Source organism: Dipodomys ordii, unplaced genomic scaffold, assembly GCF_000151885.1.
Source record: "Dipodomys ordii isolate 6190 unplaced genomic scaffold, Dord_2.0 Scaffold7, whole genome shotgun sequence".
Lineage (NCBI taxonomy): Eukaryota > Metazoa > Chordata > Mammalia > Rodentia > Heteromyidae > Dipodomys > Dipodomys ordii.
The window spans coordinates 4551530-4570484 of NW_012267223.1; the positions used below are offsets into that span (position 1 = coordinate 4551530).

General features: G+C 52.9%; 2 protein-coding genes across 4 annotated transcripts in view; both read right to left on the reverse strand.

The window, feature by feature from the left end:
* Slc9a3r1 (solute carrier family 9, subfamily A (NHE3, cation proton antiporter 3), member 3 regulator 1) overlaps positions 1-8847 on the reverse strand; it is an 18906-nt gene extending 10059 nt beyond the window's left edge. The window contains exon 1 of the mRNA XM_013038045.1: positions 8195-8847. Coding sequence (XP_012893499.1) covers positions 8195-8638 — 444 coding nt within the window. The 5' untranslated portion in view covers positions 8639-8847. The remainder of the gene's footprint in view (positions 1-8194) is intronic.
* Positions 8848-11275: 2428 nt separating this feature from the next.
* Positions 11276-18955, reverse strand: part of Rab37 (RAB37, member RAS oncogene family) — a 44165-nt gene continuing 36485 nt past the window's right edge. The window contains exons 1-9 of one of the 3 annotated variants that reach the window (XM_013038070.1): positions 18811-18903; positions 15062-15172; positions 14362-14403; positions 13588-13654; positions 13452-13504; positions 12500-12565; positions 11935-11991; positions 11773-11849; positions 11276-11572 (exon numbers count right to left, since the gene is read on the reverse strand). In XM_013038070.1, coding sequence (XP_012893524.1) covers positions 11467-11572; positions 11773-11849; positions 11935-11991; positions 12500-12565; positions 13452-13504; positions 13588-13654; positions 14362-14403; positions 15062-15172; positions 18811-18903 — 672 coding nt within the window. In that variant the 3' untranslated portion in view covers positions 11276-11466. Of the gene's footprint in view, positions 11573-11772; positions 11850-11934; positions 11992-12499; positions 12566-13451; positions 13505-13587; positions 13655-14361; positions 14404-15061; positions 15173-18810; positions 18904-18955 lie in introns of those variants that run through there. The other 2 variants (XM_013038072.1, XM_013038071.1) reach the window with 2 other exon arrangements.

Genomic DNA, 18955 nt, shown 5'->3' on the forward strand with positions numbered 1-18955 from the left:
GGGGGGGGGGGGGGGGGGGGGGGGAGGGAGGAAGACCACCATGACAGCTAGAAAAAAAATAAAAACCAGAGGTGACTCCCACCTCCCAAGACTGCCCTTCCCTCAGCCCATGACTCGTTTATGTAAATAAGACCAGGTGCCCAGCAGCAGATACAGAAAGCAGCCCAACTACTGAAGAGGGGCTGGGAAGGGCGGGAAGGAGAGGACAGGAAGAAGGAAGGGGGGGTGGGGGGGTGTTCAAGGTAAGAGCCCCCGCTGTTCTAGGAGGCGGCTGGGTTCGTTCCTCAGACTCTGGGGCAAGGCCTGGGCCTGGTAGAGCTGCCTGGGGCTCGAACCCCTCAGAGTGGAACACAATCCTTCCAGACCAAGGGCTCTGGAAGTGACCATCTCTGCTGACTGGTCCCATGTGTGCTTCCCCTCCCCGCCCCCTTTCCAATCTCTGCATATCAAGGAAGGTTAAACACCTGTTTACAGGGGGGGAAAAAGGATGCTACTCTAGCCCTAGAGCTCATATTTTCTAAGTCCCACAGCATGGACCCTTCCTGAAGCTCTGAAGGTGGACAACTACTAGCTGGGAGAGTTTTTTTTTTTAAAAAAAAGTTAAATTGGTGGTTGCTTCTCTTACAACAAACCCTGGGACAAAGGCCCTAAGCCAGGTTGTCCCTCTGGCTAGTGATATCTTCTCCCAGTGTCAGCCAGAGAGAGCCACAGTGAAGCAGAGATTGGCTCAGGCTGGGGTAAGCCTGAGATGGAGCAGGCTGGTACCTGGGCTGCTGCCTGGCTGGACACCATCCAGGGCTGGCTGCCCCATGCCTTCCCACCTTCCACCATCGTTCTTTACCCTTCTCTCCCCACACGCTGCCAGAGTGAACTCGTATGGGCTGTGTCCCGAGAGGCCAGCTAAGGCTATTCAAGAAGCTTGTGAACCTGGGGCTCAAGAATGAAGTTAACAGCCAGGCGCACCAGTGGCTCACGCCTGTAATCCTAGCTACTTAGGAGGCTGAGATTTGAGCACTGAGGTTCAAAGCCAGGCCAGACAGTTAAGAAAGAGACTCTTAGCTCCAATTAACCAGCAGAAAAGCCAGAAGTAGGGGTGTTGCACAAGTGATAGAGCACTAGTCTTGAACAGGAAAAGCTAAGGCTCCCAGGCCCTGTGTTCAAACCTCATTACCAACACACACACAAATGAAGTAAAAACAGCAGTTACCTACTGAGTACTTACTGTGAGTCAGGCACTGTGTAGAGGCTTTTTGTACGTTTTCCTTGAAAGCTCAATACATTCTCCCTCAGTGAGGAAAGTACTAACAGGTAACACATGAGGAAATTCAGAGAGTACATACAGTTGATAGGAAGAGACAGGATTTGAACTCAGATCTTGTCCAGTAGAAATATGCCAACCATGTATGAAATTTTTATTTTTCTAGTAGCCACATTAAAAAAGGAAGAAGAAAAGAAAAAGAGGGTCTGGGAATGTGGCTTAGTGGTAGAGGGCTTGCCTAGCATGCATGAAGCCCGGGGTTCCATTCCTTAGTACTACATAGAGAGAAAAAGCCGGAAATGGTGCTGTGGCTCAAGTGGTAGAGTGCTAGCCCTGAGCAAAAAAGGTTCAGGGACAGGGCCTACACCCTTGGTTCAAGTGCCAGAACTGGCAAATAAACAAATAAAATAAAAAGAGTAGAGGCCGGGCCTAGAGGTGTAACTCTGTGGTAACATGACCTCGCACCACAAATTTTTTTTTTTTTTTTTTTTTTTTTGTCGGCCGTGGGGCTTGAACTCTGGGCCTGGGCGCTCTCCCTCAGCTCTTCAGCTCAAGGCTAGTGCTCTACCACTTGAGCCACAGTGCCACTTCCGGCTTTTTTCTTTTTGCTTATGTGGTGCTGAGGAATCGAACCCAGGGCCTCAGGCATGCAAGGCAAGCGCTCTACCACTGAGCCACCTTCCCAGCCCAATTTTTAAAAAGGAAAATGGAACAAGATAAATTAAGCTTAATTTTATTTATTTTTGGTGTGGTTACTGTGGCTTGAGCTACAGGCCTTTCATTCATGCTTGACTTTTTCTATGCATTGCACTCTAACTGAGCCATACCTCCAATTCTTGCTTTTTGCTGGTTAATTGGAGATAAGAGTCCCTTCTTGCCTGGTGTGGCTTTGAACTAGGCTCCTTAGATCTCAGCCTACAGAGTGAACTAGTAGCTAGGTATATGTCATCAGTGCCTGGCTGAACGTAATATGCTTATTTAACCATGTGTCCAAAATATTAAAATCTCAGCACCTAATTTTTAATTGACTAGTTTTACTTCATTTGGGGGGCGAACAGGGGAAGGGGCAGGCTGAGTAGTCCTGATCCCAAGATCTGAAATGCAAAAATGCTCTAAACGATAAAACTTTTGAAGTACAGATATGACACCACAAATGGAAAATTCCACATTGTATTAGTTTGTTTCCTATACAAAATCAAACGAAAGAAAATTACCTTTAGGCTATATGGATAGGTGAAACCTGAATGATTTTCAGGTTCAGACTTATCTATCAGAAGATGTCTTATTGTGTAGAGGCAAATACTGCAAAACCTGAAATCCCCAAACCTTCTGGTCCCAAGCATTTTGGACAAGAAGATGCAACCAGAGCCAAGTGTGCTTTCATGCTGTAGCATGTCTACATGTGCCTAGGAGTTTCCTGTGGTCATCAGCTGCTGCTCCTGAGAGCCTAGACATTCCCATTGCTACAGTGTCTGAGACAGTCCAAAACACTGGCTTTTTTTTTTTAAGCCTTTTATTAGCACAAAGGTTTTTTTCCTGTGGCAGTGGATTTTTATTTCTTTATTGAGATTAAGTGATTACATAAATTTCACAGTATTGTGGGATAGTGATACTTGGCTAAAGTCACAAACACATTTTAACCTTCACCAGGCGAATTGTGATTATCATGGTCTGTAAAGCTTATGAACTCCACGAACTTTGACAATACAACTATTTCTTCCAAATCGGGTGATATATACATTACTTTTGCTTAGTGTAAACTGTTCCCTCTTTCTCTCTCATTCCCTCTCTCCCTCCCTCCCTCCCATCGCTGCCCTGAGTTGTTTAGTTCACTTTCATCCATGTCCAGTGCAGCTGATGGGCCGTCTGCTATATTTTTTCACCCATTTCCCTCTAATTCTGTGTCTTCCTCCTAGCTTCCCCCACCTGTGCACATGTATATACCATATGCAAAACACAGCTTTGAACTCTCTCAAACTTTGCTGTGAGCATTAGATTCCCATGACTGGATGACAGAAAGGGAGAGGCTGGGCCTTTGTCTCTGAGAAGTCACAGCTCTGGCCACGGCCAATGAGCTGTGAATGGAACTTGAACCTAATAAATGTTCTTTCCATGTTAGAACAGAGGGTGCCTGACCTCAGGGAGTATCTGTGCACTTGTCCTATACATTGCCTAGGAGACAGGACATAGCACATGGTAAGATGTCCCATCTCACCTCCAGAGGGCTTGTTGTGTTGCAGGAAGGGCAGGTTGAGGGCCAGGTGGAGGTAGAGATTTGGTTACCAGGCTCTGGAGCCAGCCCAGACCATGAAGGGATTAGGCTGTCTGAAGTTCATGTCTGAAGTTCATTCTGTCTTTCCCCTGTGGGTGGAGGTGTGTGGCTCCCCCCCATCTCTGTGCTGAGGATTGAACCTGAGGCTTGGTGCATGTTAGGCAAGCTTTTTACCACTTAGCTGGATAAGGAGGAGGCACACTGTAAATCTGAGTTGCCTTCTTAGCTTAGGCTACTCTACCTCAAAAGGACAGAGTAGTCAGGTGCCAGTGGCTCATGCCTCAGAAGGCTGAAATCTGAGGATCACAGTTCCCAGTGAGCGGGGGCAAGAAAGTCTGAGCAACTCCTATCTCCAAGTAAGTCGCAAAAAGAAGCTGGAAGTGGAGCTGTGACTCCAGTGGTAGAGTTTCATCTTGAGTGAAAACGTTAGAGACAGTGCTCATGCCTTCAGTTAAAGCCCAGGTACCAGAAAAATAATTAAAAAAAGAAATCAGTCCCAAATGGCTGGTCCATTTCAAACTCGAGCAACTAGCAAGCACCTAAATGGTTCTCCCCTTCCAAAGTTCCACTCTGGTGAATGTGAATGGCTCACAACCCTGCTAAAGGGGTCAGTGATCAGCTCCCTGCCTGCTGAACATATCCACCCATCCGCCTCACTCCCAAGGCTAGTAGGAACTGGAGCACTTTCCCATTGATACCTTCCCAGCAACCCTGTGGGGTAGGGTACCGTGTTGCCTGTTCACAGAGATCGAAGCTAAGGTTTGCGGGGAATAATGAACTTCCTTGGGGTTCCCTGGCCAGGAAAATAGCAGAGGTGAGATTCAAACACTGCTCTATCTGGGTGACACTAAAGGCTAGACAGTCTGCTTTCTAATCTGAAAATGGAAGTTGCTAGTACTCAAGAAAGAGTGAGTGGGTTGCTTCTATCTGGAATTCCAATCTGTGGGTGTGCTGGGGAACAAACAAGCCCAGGTGTGCTGGACTAGGATGACCTGGGACAAAGGTCCCTTACATCTGTTAGGTGTTCATTCATTAATCCAAAAGTATTTATGGAGCGCTGTAACAGTGTTGGAGATAGGAACACAAATAAGCCTGTGTTGCGCTCTGGCTTTCCATGTATTGGAGGAGGTCCTGAGCAGAGGACTGCAATGCTGAGTGTTCAGCAGGACAAAGTGCAGCACTAACTCTGCCTCCAGGATCAAGGACCTGGATCTCAGAAGAGGACAGGATTTCAAATAAGCTGTGCCCTAGAGGATTTGGACCCTGGTATGATTGGAGGTTAGCAGGGAGGTGGAGAATATGGGCGATGGGACTGTGGAGGGCCAAGGATCAACATGTATTAGACTGGGTGCTGATGCTACACCTATAATCCTTGCTACTCAGGAGATATGTGGACAGCAGTTCAAAGCCAGCCCAAATTGGAAAGGCCATGAGACTCTTCAAGTAAGCGGGAAGTGGAGCTGTGGCTCAAGTGGTAAAGCATTAGTCTTGAGTGAAAAAGCTAAGGGACAGTGCCCAGGTCCTCAGTTCCAGCCCCAGCCTTGCCCTAGGCCCTGAGTTCAAGCCCCAGGACTGGCACAAAAACAAAACAACCTGTAACTAATAAACACCCATGATCACTGATGATCAAGCACTTTTGAGTGCTTAGCTTTGGCCACAGCTGCACCTGCCCAATTAGAGGCAGATCCAGTGCCAGCTGTCCCGTGGTGGGGATAAAATAATCACTGTGAACTACTAATTCAAAGGCCAACAACTGTTTATTGAGCCCTTACTTAATGCTAGTTATTCAGGGACTTATACACATCCTTATGAAATCCAGACAACCTTGTGAGGTCACTGCCATCACCCAACTTACACAAGAGGAAGTGGAGGCTTAGGGAGATGAAGTAACTTGGCTCAAGGAAGTGCAGCGAGTATAGCTGAGCTGGCTCTGAAGGCCTGTCCCCAGCTATCACTTTGGGCCTGAGCTCAAAGGTTTAGGCCCTGTCCTGAGGATGGTAGTGAATGGTAGAGAGGCCACACATGGGCAGGGCTGGAAGATGACCTCCACCTCCTCAGGCATTGAATGGACAGCTAGTGTTCCAGGCAGCCCTCATCCTCTGCCTTGTGTTATTCTCAACGTCGCCACCCAGCCACCTAATTCTCACAGTACCTTTTCATTTCAACCCATTTCCCTTATGAAAACTAATGAGAACAGAACAGACCCCTCCATGCAAACAAACTCAGGCTAAAACTAAAGAGCATATCTCAATGATATGTTTTATGTAGAAAAGGGAGGCCTTTTAAGAAAAAAAAAATCCTTACAGATGGATGTGGTGACATACATCTGTAATCCTGGTATACTCGGGAGACCCAGGCAGAAGCATCTGAAGTTCAAGGTCAGTCTGGGCTATTTACCGAGTCTGTCTCACCTTACAGGGCTTACTGGTAATTTCTGCAACAGCAGGGTGGGGACTCCCGCAAGCTCACCGTACCAGAACGCGAGGATGTCCGTACTACTAGAGAGGTTTAGCAGGGCTGACTAGGAATGAATGAAGCTGAAGGAACTGGTTGCACAAAACGGGAGTTAAAATGTCCTGGCACAAGTGTACTCAGACAACACCTAGTAGGAATACAAGTACTTCTTATTATCTCGAAGCTTCTAGAGAAGGAAGGCCTCTCGATTGTCCACAGATCTGTTTTATAGGCAGGAGAATTGAAGCTCTGAGAATGACCGACTTCTCTGGTGACCGTGTCCCTGAGATGATTCTCTTCCTATCTCCAGTCCTAACAAATACCCACCAATGTAGGCGATATACCATCACCTGGGGGAACCCGATTCTGTGCTCATGCAGAGGCTAGGCCAGGCCAACAGCCCTCTGAGATGGCATGGATGAGTGTGAGCTATGCCATCCCTCTATGCCACACCAGTCTCCCTCCAGCCCTTCAGCAGCAAAATGAAAAGGGCAAAGGGAGGAGCTGAGGAGGTGGGGGTGATGGTTGGGGGGTTATCTAGGAGGGGGCAAAGTCCACAGGAAAAATAAAGGGGAATGCCAAATCGATGTACTCAGCACCAAGTTCAGAGTGCCTTTCTGCCTGGGAACAGAGTTCATTGGTTCCAACTCCCTGCCAGGGGTGCACCAACCTCTCCCGGATGCCAGCCTGGCAGTGGCAGGGAGTGGGAGCCTGGTGGCCATGGCATTCCCAGCATACACCTCTGGCTGGACTAGGCTCCTGATGACCTCACTTCCACCAAACCAGTTGGTCCCTCGCAGGCTCCACCTTCTCCCTCCTTGCTGAACTGTGCCACTGTCCAGGGAGGATCTTCCTGGCCCCATGGGACACTCCTGCCTCACACTGCCACCAGGTTGGGGTGTGGGGGGAGCTGGTGCCTGCTGAAGAGGCCCTGCTCCCAGGCTCTGCACACTGGCCTCCACCACCCGCCCTGCTCTCTGGGGACTGGAGGCTCAGCACAACAGCTCCTGTTTTGCCAGCTGCCCCTCCTGCAGCTGATCCAAACTGGGATAGTTTGGGGAAATACAAACTGGGCCAAAAGTAAAAAATAAAAAAAAATTTAAAAAAAAAGCAAGCAGGGGGGAGGGGGGAGGCTGGGAAGGGATGTGAAGGGTAAACAAAGGAGGAGGCTGCAATGCTTGGTAAGAAATGTACGCATTATCCTGCCCATGCAATTGTAACCCCTCTGTACAGTATGTTCACAAATAAAATAAAATTAAATTAAAAAAAAAAATAAAAAAAGCAAGCAGCCTGTTTGGTGTCCGGGTATACACCGTGACAAATACCAGGGCAAGACCCACCTGCCCACAGCGAGCTTTGGGCGCTGCCTGGCAGAGTGCCCCCTCCCTCCCCCAGCCCTCCCCCTCCTCCTCCCTCCCCCCCCTCCTCCTCCCTCCCCCCCCACCTCTTCCCTCCTCCTCCAGCCTCCCTCCAGCTCCCTGATACAAGCTAGCGCTTACTCCTCACATTCCTGAGAACCATAAATCCTCCCTGGCGGCCGGGCCACCACCCCCAGGACGCCTCCCGGCCGCCTCCTCCCCGCACCCCACCCCCACACGGCGGCCGAGAGACGCCAGGGCTCCCTCTCTTTCTTCTAAACTTGAGGAGGATGCAGTCCAGTCTGGCTGACGTTAATGATGCACTCACCAAGGGGCTCAGGAGGGGTGCGGGGAGGTATGGGAGAGCCTCCCGGGTCCCCTTCCCGGAACCGGGACGGTTGGTTACTCCTGCAGCTTTCTTAAGTCGGGGGAAGTTCACTTCCAGCTGCAGTTACCACCCACAGGGGCAGAGGGAAAAACCGACAGCCAAGGAGGAGCCAGGGGTCCTTCCTAGTCCCTGACTAGGGTGACCCAGGAAAGGGCCCAGGGAGTAGCGGGTGGACGAGGAGGTTCCGGGGGGTGGGGGTGGGGGCAACGCCGTGAGATCGGCCAAGCCCCTTCCCCAGGCCAGCGCGGATGGAGATCGCGCGCGGGGATGCAGTCTCAAGCCCGCCCAGGAACTTGCCAGGGCCCCGGCAGGGCAGGAGAAAGCAGCCTCCCCCTCTCGCGGCTCCAATTTCAGAGGGGGAAAAAAAAGGGGGGGGACTGGACTTCCCGGACGCCTGATTCTCCCCGATCCTCAACCCCCACCCCCGCCGCCCTCTTCTCGCCGCGATCGTGGTCCGCACTCACCCGCTCCGGGTGGCTCTTCTCGGCTTCGTGCGCCTCGCGCTGGTCGCCGGCCTCCTGCGTCTCGGCGGCGGCCGGCGGCTCGGCCGACCCCCCCGGCCCCTCCGGGCCGCGCAGCAGCTGCTCCCCGATCGCGACGCCGAGCTTCCTGAGCTGCTCGTCCGCCTCGGGGTCGACCACCAGCAGGCGCACGGCGCTGAGCGCGGCGCGGATGCGGCTCACCACCTGCTGGTGCGTCTCCTTCTCCACGTTCTCGCCGTTCACCTCCACCAGCCGGTCCCCGGCCAGCAGCCCCGCCTTCTCCGCCGGCGAGCCCGGCTCCACCAGCCGGATGAACTGGCCCACCTTGCCCTTCTCCCCGTGCAGGTGGAAGCCGTAGCCGTTCGGGCCCTTCTCAAGGCAACAGAGCCGGGGCACAGGTGCCCCGGCCGCCGAGTCCGCGCTCATGTCGCGCGGCGACGGCTCCGCGGGATCCCGCCGGGAGCTGCGGACACGGTGGCCGAGGTTTCCTCTCCGCCCTGAGCGCTGCGAAGCCGGAGGGAACGCGGCGGGAGGCGCCGAGCGAGCAGGTGTCCCGGGAACCGCCGCGAACTCGGAGAACCGGACCGGGAAACGCGGACCAATCCCCGCCCCGCGCGGCGTCTGAGCCTTCCAGAACCCGCCCGGCCCCTAATCCGCTGGGCCGGGCCGCGCGGCGGGTGTGGACCACTTTGGACCAATCAGAGGCCACCAACCGAGGGGCTCTCGGGCCGGGTGAACCACATTGGCCAATGGGAAGGCTCGGGGGCGGGGCCTTGAAGTTGGCGCGGCGCCCCGCGGCGGGCGAAGAAAGAGGGCTCAGGAAGTGGAAGTGTTCGTTACCAAGTGCCGGGTTGGGTTGGCGGGGCGGGGCTGGGGCAAGTTCCAGAGACGGCGCAGAGCCCCCAACCCCCGCCCCTGCTCCCCGGGGCTGCGATCTGGCTTCTCATCCCCCGCAACGTGGTGATTGAGGAGAACCAGGCGCCCCCCACACCGTGAAGGACCCTCACGTCTGAACGGAGCCGGGGACTGTGAGTGGGGAGAGCGCCCCTCGCCCCGCCCTGGGCCCCCTTGGGCCCGGGTGTGTGTGTGTGTGTGTGTGTGGAGGGGCGTCGTAAGAAACTGGACCGATGGTTTCTTTGGACAATGTTGAGTTCTTTGGACGACAGCTCTTCTACTTGTGGGGTGACTGCACGATCCCAGAATCTGCATGCATGGAGTGGAAGGCTATTCTACCTGTAGCCCGCCATGGAGGACAGGCCACACGCAAGGAGCGAGGCGTGGCACCGGCGTCAGCGTGTATTTAGGAAGGTGGGGTGGGGAGAGGTAAAGTCGGGCAATCAATCTCAGGATCCACTCCTGAGGGAAAAGGAGCTCTAGCTTTTTTCAACAGAGAAACAAACAAAAAATGACTGTGAGAGAACCTTTGTGGCTCATTCTTGTCAAATGAGGATTGTCACAGAGGCTGGTGGCAATCGGTTAGTGAGGTGTCCCTCTGCGAACACCGAAAAATGGGTATCAAACGATTTTGGTAAGGACAAGTCCCCCTCCCCCCCTCCTCCCTGAGATACAATAACAACCCCTCCTTCCCATACCCACTTCAAACAAACAGCAGACAGAGTATACTCTCCAAAATACTGCAATTTAATCTGAAAAACACCACAATGCTGGAGGCTCAGAGCTGTCTGTGCCACGGGACCGCCTGTAACCTGCCACAGGCCCCAGAAGAGACCAGCAAGGTCAGACTCCTCCCTGCTCTGCCTGGGAGAGGCCACCGTGAGCTTCCTTATCGCCGGAGCTGCTGATTGCTCCAACTGCAAGATTTCTGCCTTGAAATCAAATGCCTCAGAAACGTACAGGGCATGCTTTTTCTCACCTCCTCCCCCACCCTTGGCCTGCAGAGCTGCAGTTAAGGTACCTGTAGGTCAAATCCCGAGTTTTTCCCCTGATCACTTCCAAGGTCGAGGTCAGAGTTTTGGGAGATGTGTGTCCTTGGGCCTACACAAGCTCCTTGCTGTACTTCTCCCCACCCCAGACCACATGACTTTGTTTTGCATATATTATATTTGTTCACCCAGAAATGGATGACTTTCCACTCCTTAACCTGACTTAGGAGAGGAGGGATATAGTGCAGTTTGGATCCTGATGTCTGCATTCAGCAAGCTGCCAGTGGCTCAGACCTATAATCCTAATTACTCAGGAGGCTGAGATCTAGAGGACTGAGGTTTGAAGTCTATGAGCCTCTAATCTACAATAACTACCAAAAAGCCAGAAGTGGAGCTGTGGCTTAAGTGATAGAGTGCCAGTCTTGAGCAACAAAGTGAAAGGGCAATGCATAGGCCCTGAGGTCAAGCCTTAGTACTGCTGGCAGAAGGAAGGAACAAACGAAAGAAGGGGGGCGTGGGGAGGGAGGCAGGGAGAATGGGAGGAGGAGAACTTGGACTTCCATGTTCTTTCAGGGAGGTTTGCTCAACTCTGCCTCCTACCCTGCTCCCAGAACCAGGAGTTTCTCTCACTGTGGCTCTTAACCTAGCCAGCTGATCATTATAGGATCTTGGAAAAGTAAGTAGCTATGGGGCTGCACACTTGCCAATTGATTGGGGAGGGGAGAAAAAAAAACTTCCTAGTTCTGACTGCAGGTGTTTAGAGGCATAAACAAAGGCAGATGAGACAGGAATTGAGGGGTAGGGATTTAGGGGTGAGGAACTCCCCCGGACTCGGAAGTCCAGAGAATAGGAACCAGTGTTTCCAGGTGCCTCTGTGTGCTTGTGTGCTGGGGAAAAGGGGCAATTAGGAAGGATCGTAATCTCTAGTGATCCTCTCTCTCTGTCCCAAAGGCAACAACTGTTACCTTCCCTGAGGCTTTGGTCTAGCTCCCAATACAAGGGCCCATCTTGCTAGGGAAGATTGCGCTCTTGCATCTGTGTCATCTGGTGATGAAGTGGGCACTACCGGCCTTGTTGTTAGTCGGGGGCAGGGGGAGACCCAGTTTTTTACGTCTGAATCCCAAGTACACCAAGAGAAAAGGTTTTTCTGGGCACGCTGGGGCCTTTTTTTTTTTTTTTTGTATTATGTGTCATTCTGATAAAAAATGTGAAGTATTTTACCCGCTCCTAGGATGTAAGACAGTACAGGCAGTGGGGTAGGGACTGTGCACTAGAGCCTCAGCTCTCTCCCCATTGGCTAGACTGCTCAGCATAAGCCAGTGGAGGGGAGACAGCTGCATCCCTGAGGGCCTCTGCTCAGCCCCTTGGGAGTCACAGGAAGGAGCAGCAGCTGGGGCGCTGCCTCTGGGACTCCACGTAGTCTCGGATCTGGAAGCTGGGTTCATTGGCCTGCCGCCCTGCGCGGTATTTCAGCTCTCTAAACAGAAGAGGAAGAATGGATTGGCTTGAGAGTGCAGAATATTTATTCTCCACCCACATTGCCAGTGGCCAGGACCACCAGGAGCTCAAAATGCAGAATATAGGAGGGCCCAGGGCCTACGGAGGAGCTAGGCTTATTGGATTCCCAGGTGGTGCCACCCTGACCTGTAATGGTCCCCTTCCCTACTCAGTGCTTACTTGGCAATGGCTAGAAAGGCTAACTCCACGTTCATGCCTGTCTTGGCACTGGTTTCCATGAAGGGAACCCCGTACTCCTGTGGGGGAAGGAGAGAGGGTCCTCAGGGCCAGTCTCTGGCTACCCCCACCCCACCCCACCCCATCCCATTGGTAGTCACTTACCCTGGCCAATGTCTCTCCATCCTCCATGCGTATCATCCTTTCATTGCTCACATCTGCCTGTCAAACACAGAGGGGGGTCACTCCAGGGAAGGAAGCCTTGATCCCAGCTGGCCCAACTTTTGCCCCAGGAGCAGGCATTGCCTGCCCTCTGCTGGTGACTACGAGAAGCAGGTGTGATTGGACTGGAGCCAGGGTTTCTGCCTTGTTTGGGCTGCCTGCCCATAATATCCAGGCCTGGGATCTCATCTCTGACCCTGGGAGATGAGTAATTCTCTTTAGCAAAGGGTGTGGTGACCCAGCCTCGGTGGGGGAAATGACAGCAGTTGGGGATAACCCATTATAACCCTAGCCCTTGACCCTTGACCCTATTCACTATGATCTCATGGTGGCTGGCAGTTGATCAAGTCTACATCTCAGAGCACAGCTTGGGCTTTCCCTAGGAGGGATGAGATAGGTGGAAGTGACCAGGCCGGGTCTAAGTCCTGCCTGGAGATGAGTCATTGACCAGGGTAGGTGGAAGGAGAGGAGGGGCAGGGTGGGCTGCTCCTGCCACTGGACCACTCACCTTGTTGCCTAGCAGCATGATTACCACATCCCTCTGGGCATACTCGTGAATTTCTGTGAGCCAGGCCTATGGGAGAGGAGGAACTGAGCCAAGCCAAGGCTGATAGCCAGGCCATTCTTCTGGAGGGCCCTGTTGAGGATTCTAAGACCATATAAGGGGGGTCAGTGATCAAAAGTAATGTGATTGGCCGAGTGTGGTGGTATATACCTGTAATCTCAGACGAAGAGACAAGAAAAGAATTCTAGGCCAGCCTGGGCTACATAGCAAGACTGATTCTGTCTTAAAAAAATAACCAACCCACCAAACAACAACAACAAACAACTCCTGATGGCTGGGGATGTAGCTCAGTGGTAGAGCACTTACATGAGGTTCTGGGTTTCATTTTCAGCACTGGGATTGATTAGTTGTGTCTGCCACGAGCCTGGGCTAAGGAATGGCGGTATGAATGCCATGAACTTCCCGTTATTTTATGTCTACATGCCTTGTCCTCCCAGTTTGCTTGTCAGTACAGTTCTTGAGGTCAGGGAATACGTAAAACCTGTACAATGTTTTGCATGGAATCAGCGCTTATATTTATGAGATGATTTCCTGTGTTTTCTAATGGTTTGCTTGTGAGGACTTAGCCACTCACTCTGTCTTGCCTGAGTTGCAGCTCAGTCTGAATAGGCTTTGCCCTGGGTTTGTACGGATAAAAGCCCAGGGCAGAGCTAGAACTGTTCTGAACACTTTGACATGAAGCACACTCATGAATCATGGTCAGGACGACGCAGGTGGCATGCTGCACAATAGCCTGCTTGGCCTCCAGGCTCGCATGGCAATCAGATGCCCAGACACAGCTGGGGGTTTCTTGGCAGGTGCCAGGATTCCATGGTCTGCTCATTCCCACAGAGCTGGAAAGAAGCTGGCCAGCAGAAGCCCCATCTCGGCAATTTCTCCAGAAAGGAGGACCTACCCTGATGTTGTCGAAGGAGGACTTATTGGTGATGTCATACAGCAGCAGCAAGGCTGGAGGGGGACAGAGAATGACAGGGGATCAGGGAAGCGGCACGGGTGGGTGTTGCAGACAGGCTGGAGGGAGGTGGACGTACCCTGCGCATCTCGGTAGTAGGCGTGCGTAACGCTGCGGAAGCGCTCTTGGCCTGCGGTATCCCAGATCTAAGAAGGGAGGAAAAGGTCAGAAAGGAGGCAGGGGGCAGGGACTGCTGTGGCAGAGCAGCTGTCTGTGGAAAGGGGGGGGGGGCTGGCTGGCTGCAGTTATAGGTTCTTAAGGTCTCTCTGGTGTTTGACAAGGCCAGGCACTGGTGGCTCACAACACTGGCTACTCAGGAGGCTGAGATCTGAGGATCCTGGTTTGAAGCCAGCCCAAGTAGAAAAATCTATGAGACTCTTATCTCCAATTACCCAGCAAAAAGCTAGAAGTGGAGCTGTGGCTCAAGTGACAGAAAATGAGTCTTGAACAAAAAAGGCCAGTGAGAGTGTGAAGCCTTAAGTTTAAAACCCAGTATTAGCATGCCTGTGCACGCGCGCGCACACACACATAATGACATCACCCATTTGGTGCTGCCTCTTTTTACAAGTCTGTGTGTGTGTGTGTGTGTGTGCAAAGAGCCCCAGTGTGTGTGTGTGTGTGTGTGTGCAAAGAGCCCCAGATAATTGGGGAAGAGATGGAGGGACGGCTGAGGCATTTTAAGTATGGTTTTCTTCAGACAGGGCATAGAGAAAAACCATTTCCTCTCATGGGCCCCACAGGAAGTTACCCCAGCAGAGGGGCTGGGCTGCAGGCCTCTGTGGTTCAGGGTGAAGAGCGATTGAGGTCAGGCACCACTACCACCTCCCTTCCCCCTCCCAGCCTCCGGTCTCACCTGCAGCTTCACCCTGGTGCCATCCACGGTCACCACCTTGTTCTGAAAGAGAAGAAGGCGGAGGGTGGGGAGGGCAGGGGAAGCTGGAGCCTCAGCCCTGACATCTTGTCCTGGTCGCTTTCCAGGACTACAGGCAATGTGGTGAGCCCAGACCTATCTTTACTCAGATCACCCCATCAGATAACTCCACTGAAGACTCTTCTCCTAACACAACAGAGCAAATCTGCGTGGCTCTCTCCAGAGCTCAGCCAGCAGCATGGGGACAGCACTTGCCCACCCCATGACTGTCACCAAGTCCTCGGAGACAAGGGGCCCTCAGATAGCTGGGTCAGCTTCTCTCTACCTGCCCACAGTTTGCTCAGTGCCAGATGGGATGTGTGTGTGTGTGTGTGTCCTGCAAGTGAGAGGCTCTCTTATGCAATGGTGGTGGGTCAGCCCTCTTAGGGGCAGTGCCCAGGAGTAGAGGAGAGACTCAGCCTTGTTTGTCACATCAAGTAAGTGGGCAGGGTGCTGCCCTGCTCTGATGGCTCTCCTCTAATCTGGCCACCTCCATTGTGGTGGAGAGGGCTGTTGGGGTCCTCCAGGCAGTGAGCCATGGATGTCCTTGGGAGCCAGGGGGAGGGGCAAGGGAGAGTAGCCCCCTGATCCTGAGCTCTAGCCAAGGCTCACTGCTGGGAGGAGGAGCCTATAGCCACCTCACCCTGAAGTCTATGCCGACCGTGGCTATGAAGGTCCCGGACAGGAAGGCCCCATCTTTGAATTGGATCAGGAAACAGGTTTTGCCGACACCAGAGTCTCCCAGAAGCATCACCTAGGAGATTGGGGGGAGGGAGGGAGGGGGAGGCAGTTAACAAGGATTGGGGAGAAGGGGACCTCTGGGATTCTAAGGAGAGATGTGGAAAAGGGATCAGTGGCGGGGAGAGACAGGATTGAGGGGCACCCCTGTCACAGAGAGCCTGCCACTGTCTCCTGTGTCTCCTCTTCATGCTCCTTGCCTGCACCATCCAGACCTTCCCTCTGACCCTCCATCCCCATGCAATGTCCCGGAAGCCAAGTTGAGACTGCCATTGTGTTTAGTGGCCCCAAAGAACCTCCCATTTGTGTGCTCTAGACTTTGCACACCTTTGTCCACTGCCACATAGCTCAGGGAGTCTGTCCCTTCTGTGTGTGCCACTTAGGTACGGGTACATGGGTGGGACAGGACCCCACTCCAGAAAGTTTATCAGAACCTAATAGATAGGCGTGGGCTACTGGCCCAGGCATATTTAAAATGACCATTGTTTGGGTTTCTTTTTAGGTCAGGCATTTATCTGGAAGTTTCTAATGAGGGTTTCTGTGTAAAAAGACTTGCATGAATTAGGGAAGGGTAGAATTTACACTGTGATGAGGAGACATTTAGTCTGAAATTCTTTCAGAAGAAACCTCCTAAATGGGACAAATGGCTGCCCTGGGTCATTGCAGGGAACATGGAAGAATGGGGGAGGGAAGCTCTTTGTCCACTTGTTATTTTAGTCTTTAAAAAAATAAATAAAAAATCATTCGTGGGGCCTGAACTCTGGGCCTGGGCGCTGGGTCTCAGCTCTTCAGCTCAAAGCAAGTGCTCTACCACTTGAGCCACAGCACCACTTCCCACTTTTTCTGATTTATGTGGTGCTGAGGAATGGAACCTAGGGCCTCATGCATGCAAGGCAAGCACTCTATCACTGAGCCACCTTCCCAGGTCCATCCTTTAGTCTTAAAAGATCATCTATACCAAACTGCCTGTTAAACTGTTAATGAGGGTGTGTGTGTGTGTGTGTGTGCGTGTGCGTAGACACACACAAGTGGGACACAGACACACACACACACACACACACGGACCAGTACTGGGGCTTAAACACAGAACCTGGGCACTGCTCCTTTTTTTACTCAAGGCTACCTCATGAGCCACAGCTCCAACTGCTGTGGGCTTTTTTTTTTTTTTGCCAGTCCTGGAGCTTGAACTCAGGGCCTGCGCACTGTCCCCGAGCTTCTTTTGCTCAAGGCTAGCACTCTACCATTTGAGCCACAGTGCCACTTCTGGCTTTTTCTATTTATGTGGTACTGAGGAATCGAACCCAGGGCTTCATGCATACTAGGCAAGCACTCTACCACTAAGCCACATTTCCAGCCCCCTGTAGGCTTTTTTTAAAAAGTAGTTAATTGGAGATTTGCATCTCACAGACTTTCCTGCCTGGGCTGGCTTTGAACCAATATCCTCAGAGCTCAGCCTCCCCAGGAACTAGGATTACAGGTGTGAGCCACTAGTGCCTTGCCTAACTAGGCTGTTGAATTGAGGTTTGCAGCTTGAGTGGAGCCCAAAGCTTTCCTGCCATGGCTGTGGGGGTGGAGGGGGGGTAGGATTAGTTAGCTTTGCTGGAGAGACAGGGGGCCTGAGTAGGGGAGTGTAAGGTGGGGTCCTGGCTTGTAAAAGGCAGGCTGTATGACTTTGGGAAGGTTCCTGAGATTTGTTGCTGCAGTCTGGTCTCCACAGTATGTGAATGGGAGGAAGGATCGTTTCTTCCAGGTCTTTCTAGAGTTTGTCAACTGCTGGGGACTACAATGTTGGGGTGAATCAACCCTCGGCCTCAGGGAGGAGTGGCCCAGGAAGGGATGGGTGGGTTCAGCCTGTTAGTGCCCTCACCTTTCTTCTTTTCTTTTGGTCGGTCTTGGGGCTTGAACTCTGGGCCTGGGCGTTGTCCTTGATCTCCTTTCCTCAAGGCTAGTGCTCTATCACTCTGAGCCATAGCTCTACTTCTCCCATCCCTCTTTATCTGGGCTGAGACTCAGGATTGGGGAATGACTCTTTTGCAGGCGCAGCCTTGGGTCAAGGGACAGACGGGGGTGGGGAGAGAGAGGGTCCTCTGGACTCTCTGCGCCTCCCAGCCTCAGATGAGGAGGGAGGGAGGCAGAACCAGTGTCTGTGTGCTTTACAGATCACAGCTGCCTTGAGTAAACCATCCACCCAGCCACCCGGCCAAGCAAGTCCACTAAACACAAACAGCCGCTCAGCTTCGCCACCTCCTAGGCAAACAGCCCAGCTGGCTTGTAGGGCAACAAGGTCGGGAGGTCCCCATCAGTCAGGGGGAGGCTGGCCATCCACAGCTCCCCTCACCCCAAGGTGCAGAGGCCCATTTCCGGCCACAAGCCCACACAGGACGCTTATCTCAACGGTTCTGGGCTGGTGGCCCATAGCCTGGCTTCCCTTGAAATGCTGGGGTGGAGGCTCGAGGCTCCCAGTGAGATGGAGACTCACTGAGGGGGGAGGAAGGGAAACAAAATGTGAAGTGTAGGTCTGCTCCTCATGTCTCTCAAGAGTTCCTGGCAGCCAGGAGTGGGTGGCTCACGCCTATAATCCTAGCTACTCAGGAGGTTGAGATCTGAGGATCATGGTTCAAAGCCAGATCGGGCAGCAAAGTCCATGAGACTCTTATCTCCAATGAACCACCAGAAAACTGGAAGTGGGGCTGTAGCTCAAGTGGTAGAGAGCTTGCCTTGAGGTGAAGAGCTCAGGGACAGCACCCAGGCCCAGAGTTCAAGCCCCACGACCGACCAAAAAAAAAAGAGTTCCTGGCATTACCTGTCTTATGAAATCCATTTTATGTAATCCATTTTGTCCAACTCAATAATAATAACTCCTGCTGAGGACACACACAGAGGGAGGAGATAGACCACTGTTCACCCTGCCCCTACCTACTTCCACACAGGGTACCCTGCAGATAGTGTGCACCTCAGAGCTGCCCTGCCAGCTGTCCCAGGTGGTGGAGGTTGACACCAACCCCTTCAGTCCTTCTCAGGTTCTAGAAACTTCCAGGTGGGCCTGTGCCCTGGCTAGCAAAAGCCACCTGGAGAGGGTGGGGCCTGACCTTGCAGCTGGGAGGGCTTGATCAGTCAATAACTTCAAGCCTTAGGCTTTAAAACTGGAAGTCTGGTCTCTACTGAGAGACCAGAAAAAGGCATTAGAGTGACCCAGGCCACCCAGGGTGCCCTTTCTGAGTCTCTCTCTAGTAGGGGGAGATGGAGGTCGCCTCTATTTCTCAGCTCTTGCTCGTCTATGCCAACCAGGGCTATGCACTTAACCCTGGACAAGAGGCACGGAATCTCTGGGCCTCATATTAGCTAAAGCATGGCAGAAGAGAACTGGCGTGGGGTGCGCGGCGTGGGGAGCCTCAGCCTTCTTATCCTGTGCCCTCCGAGCTAGCCCAGATCCCGAGATACGGATGTGGCCGCCCCCAGGGGCTGCATCTTCATCTCCCTGCCCTCCTCTGGGGGCGTCCGTTCAGAGGACTGATTGGAGGAAGGGCTGAGTCTACCTCAGAAGCAGTCAGAAAAGAGTTCCGGGCCGGGGAGGGCCGGGGTCCCAGGGCGCAGGGAGGGGTGTCCTGCAGAGCGGGCACAGGAGTCCCAGCGCTGGGAGCAGCGCCCACCCACCTTGCCCGTGAGATCGTAGCTTGGACTGCAGGGAGGGGAGCGCTCGTGGGCCTCGCCATCCCGGGAGGCAGCGGCGCCGGGTGTGCCGGTCATGTCCCCGGATTGATGAGAGGTGAACCCGGGCTCGCCAGCCGCGGAGGAGCAG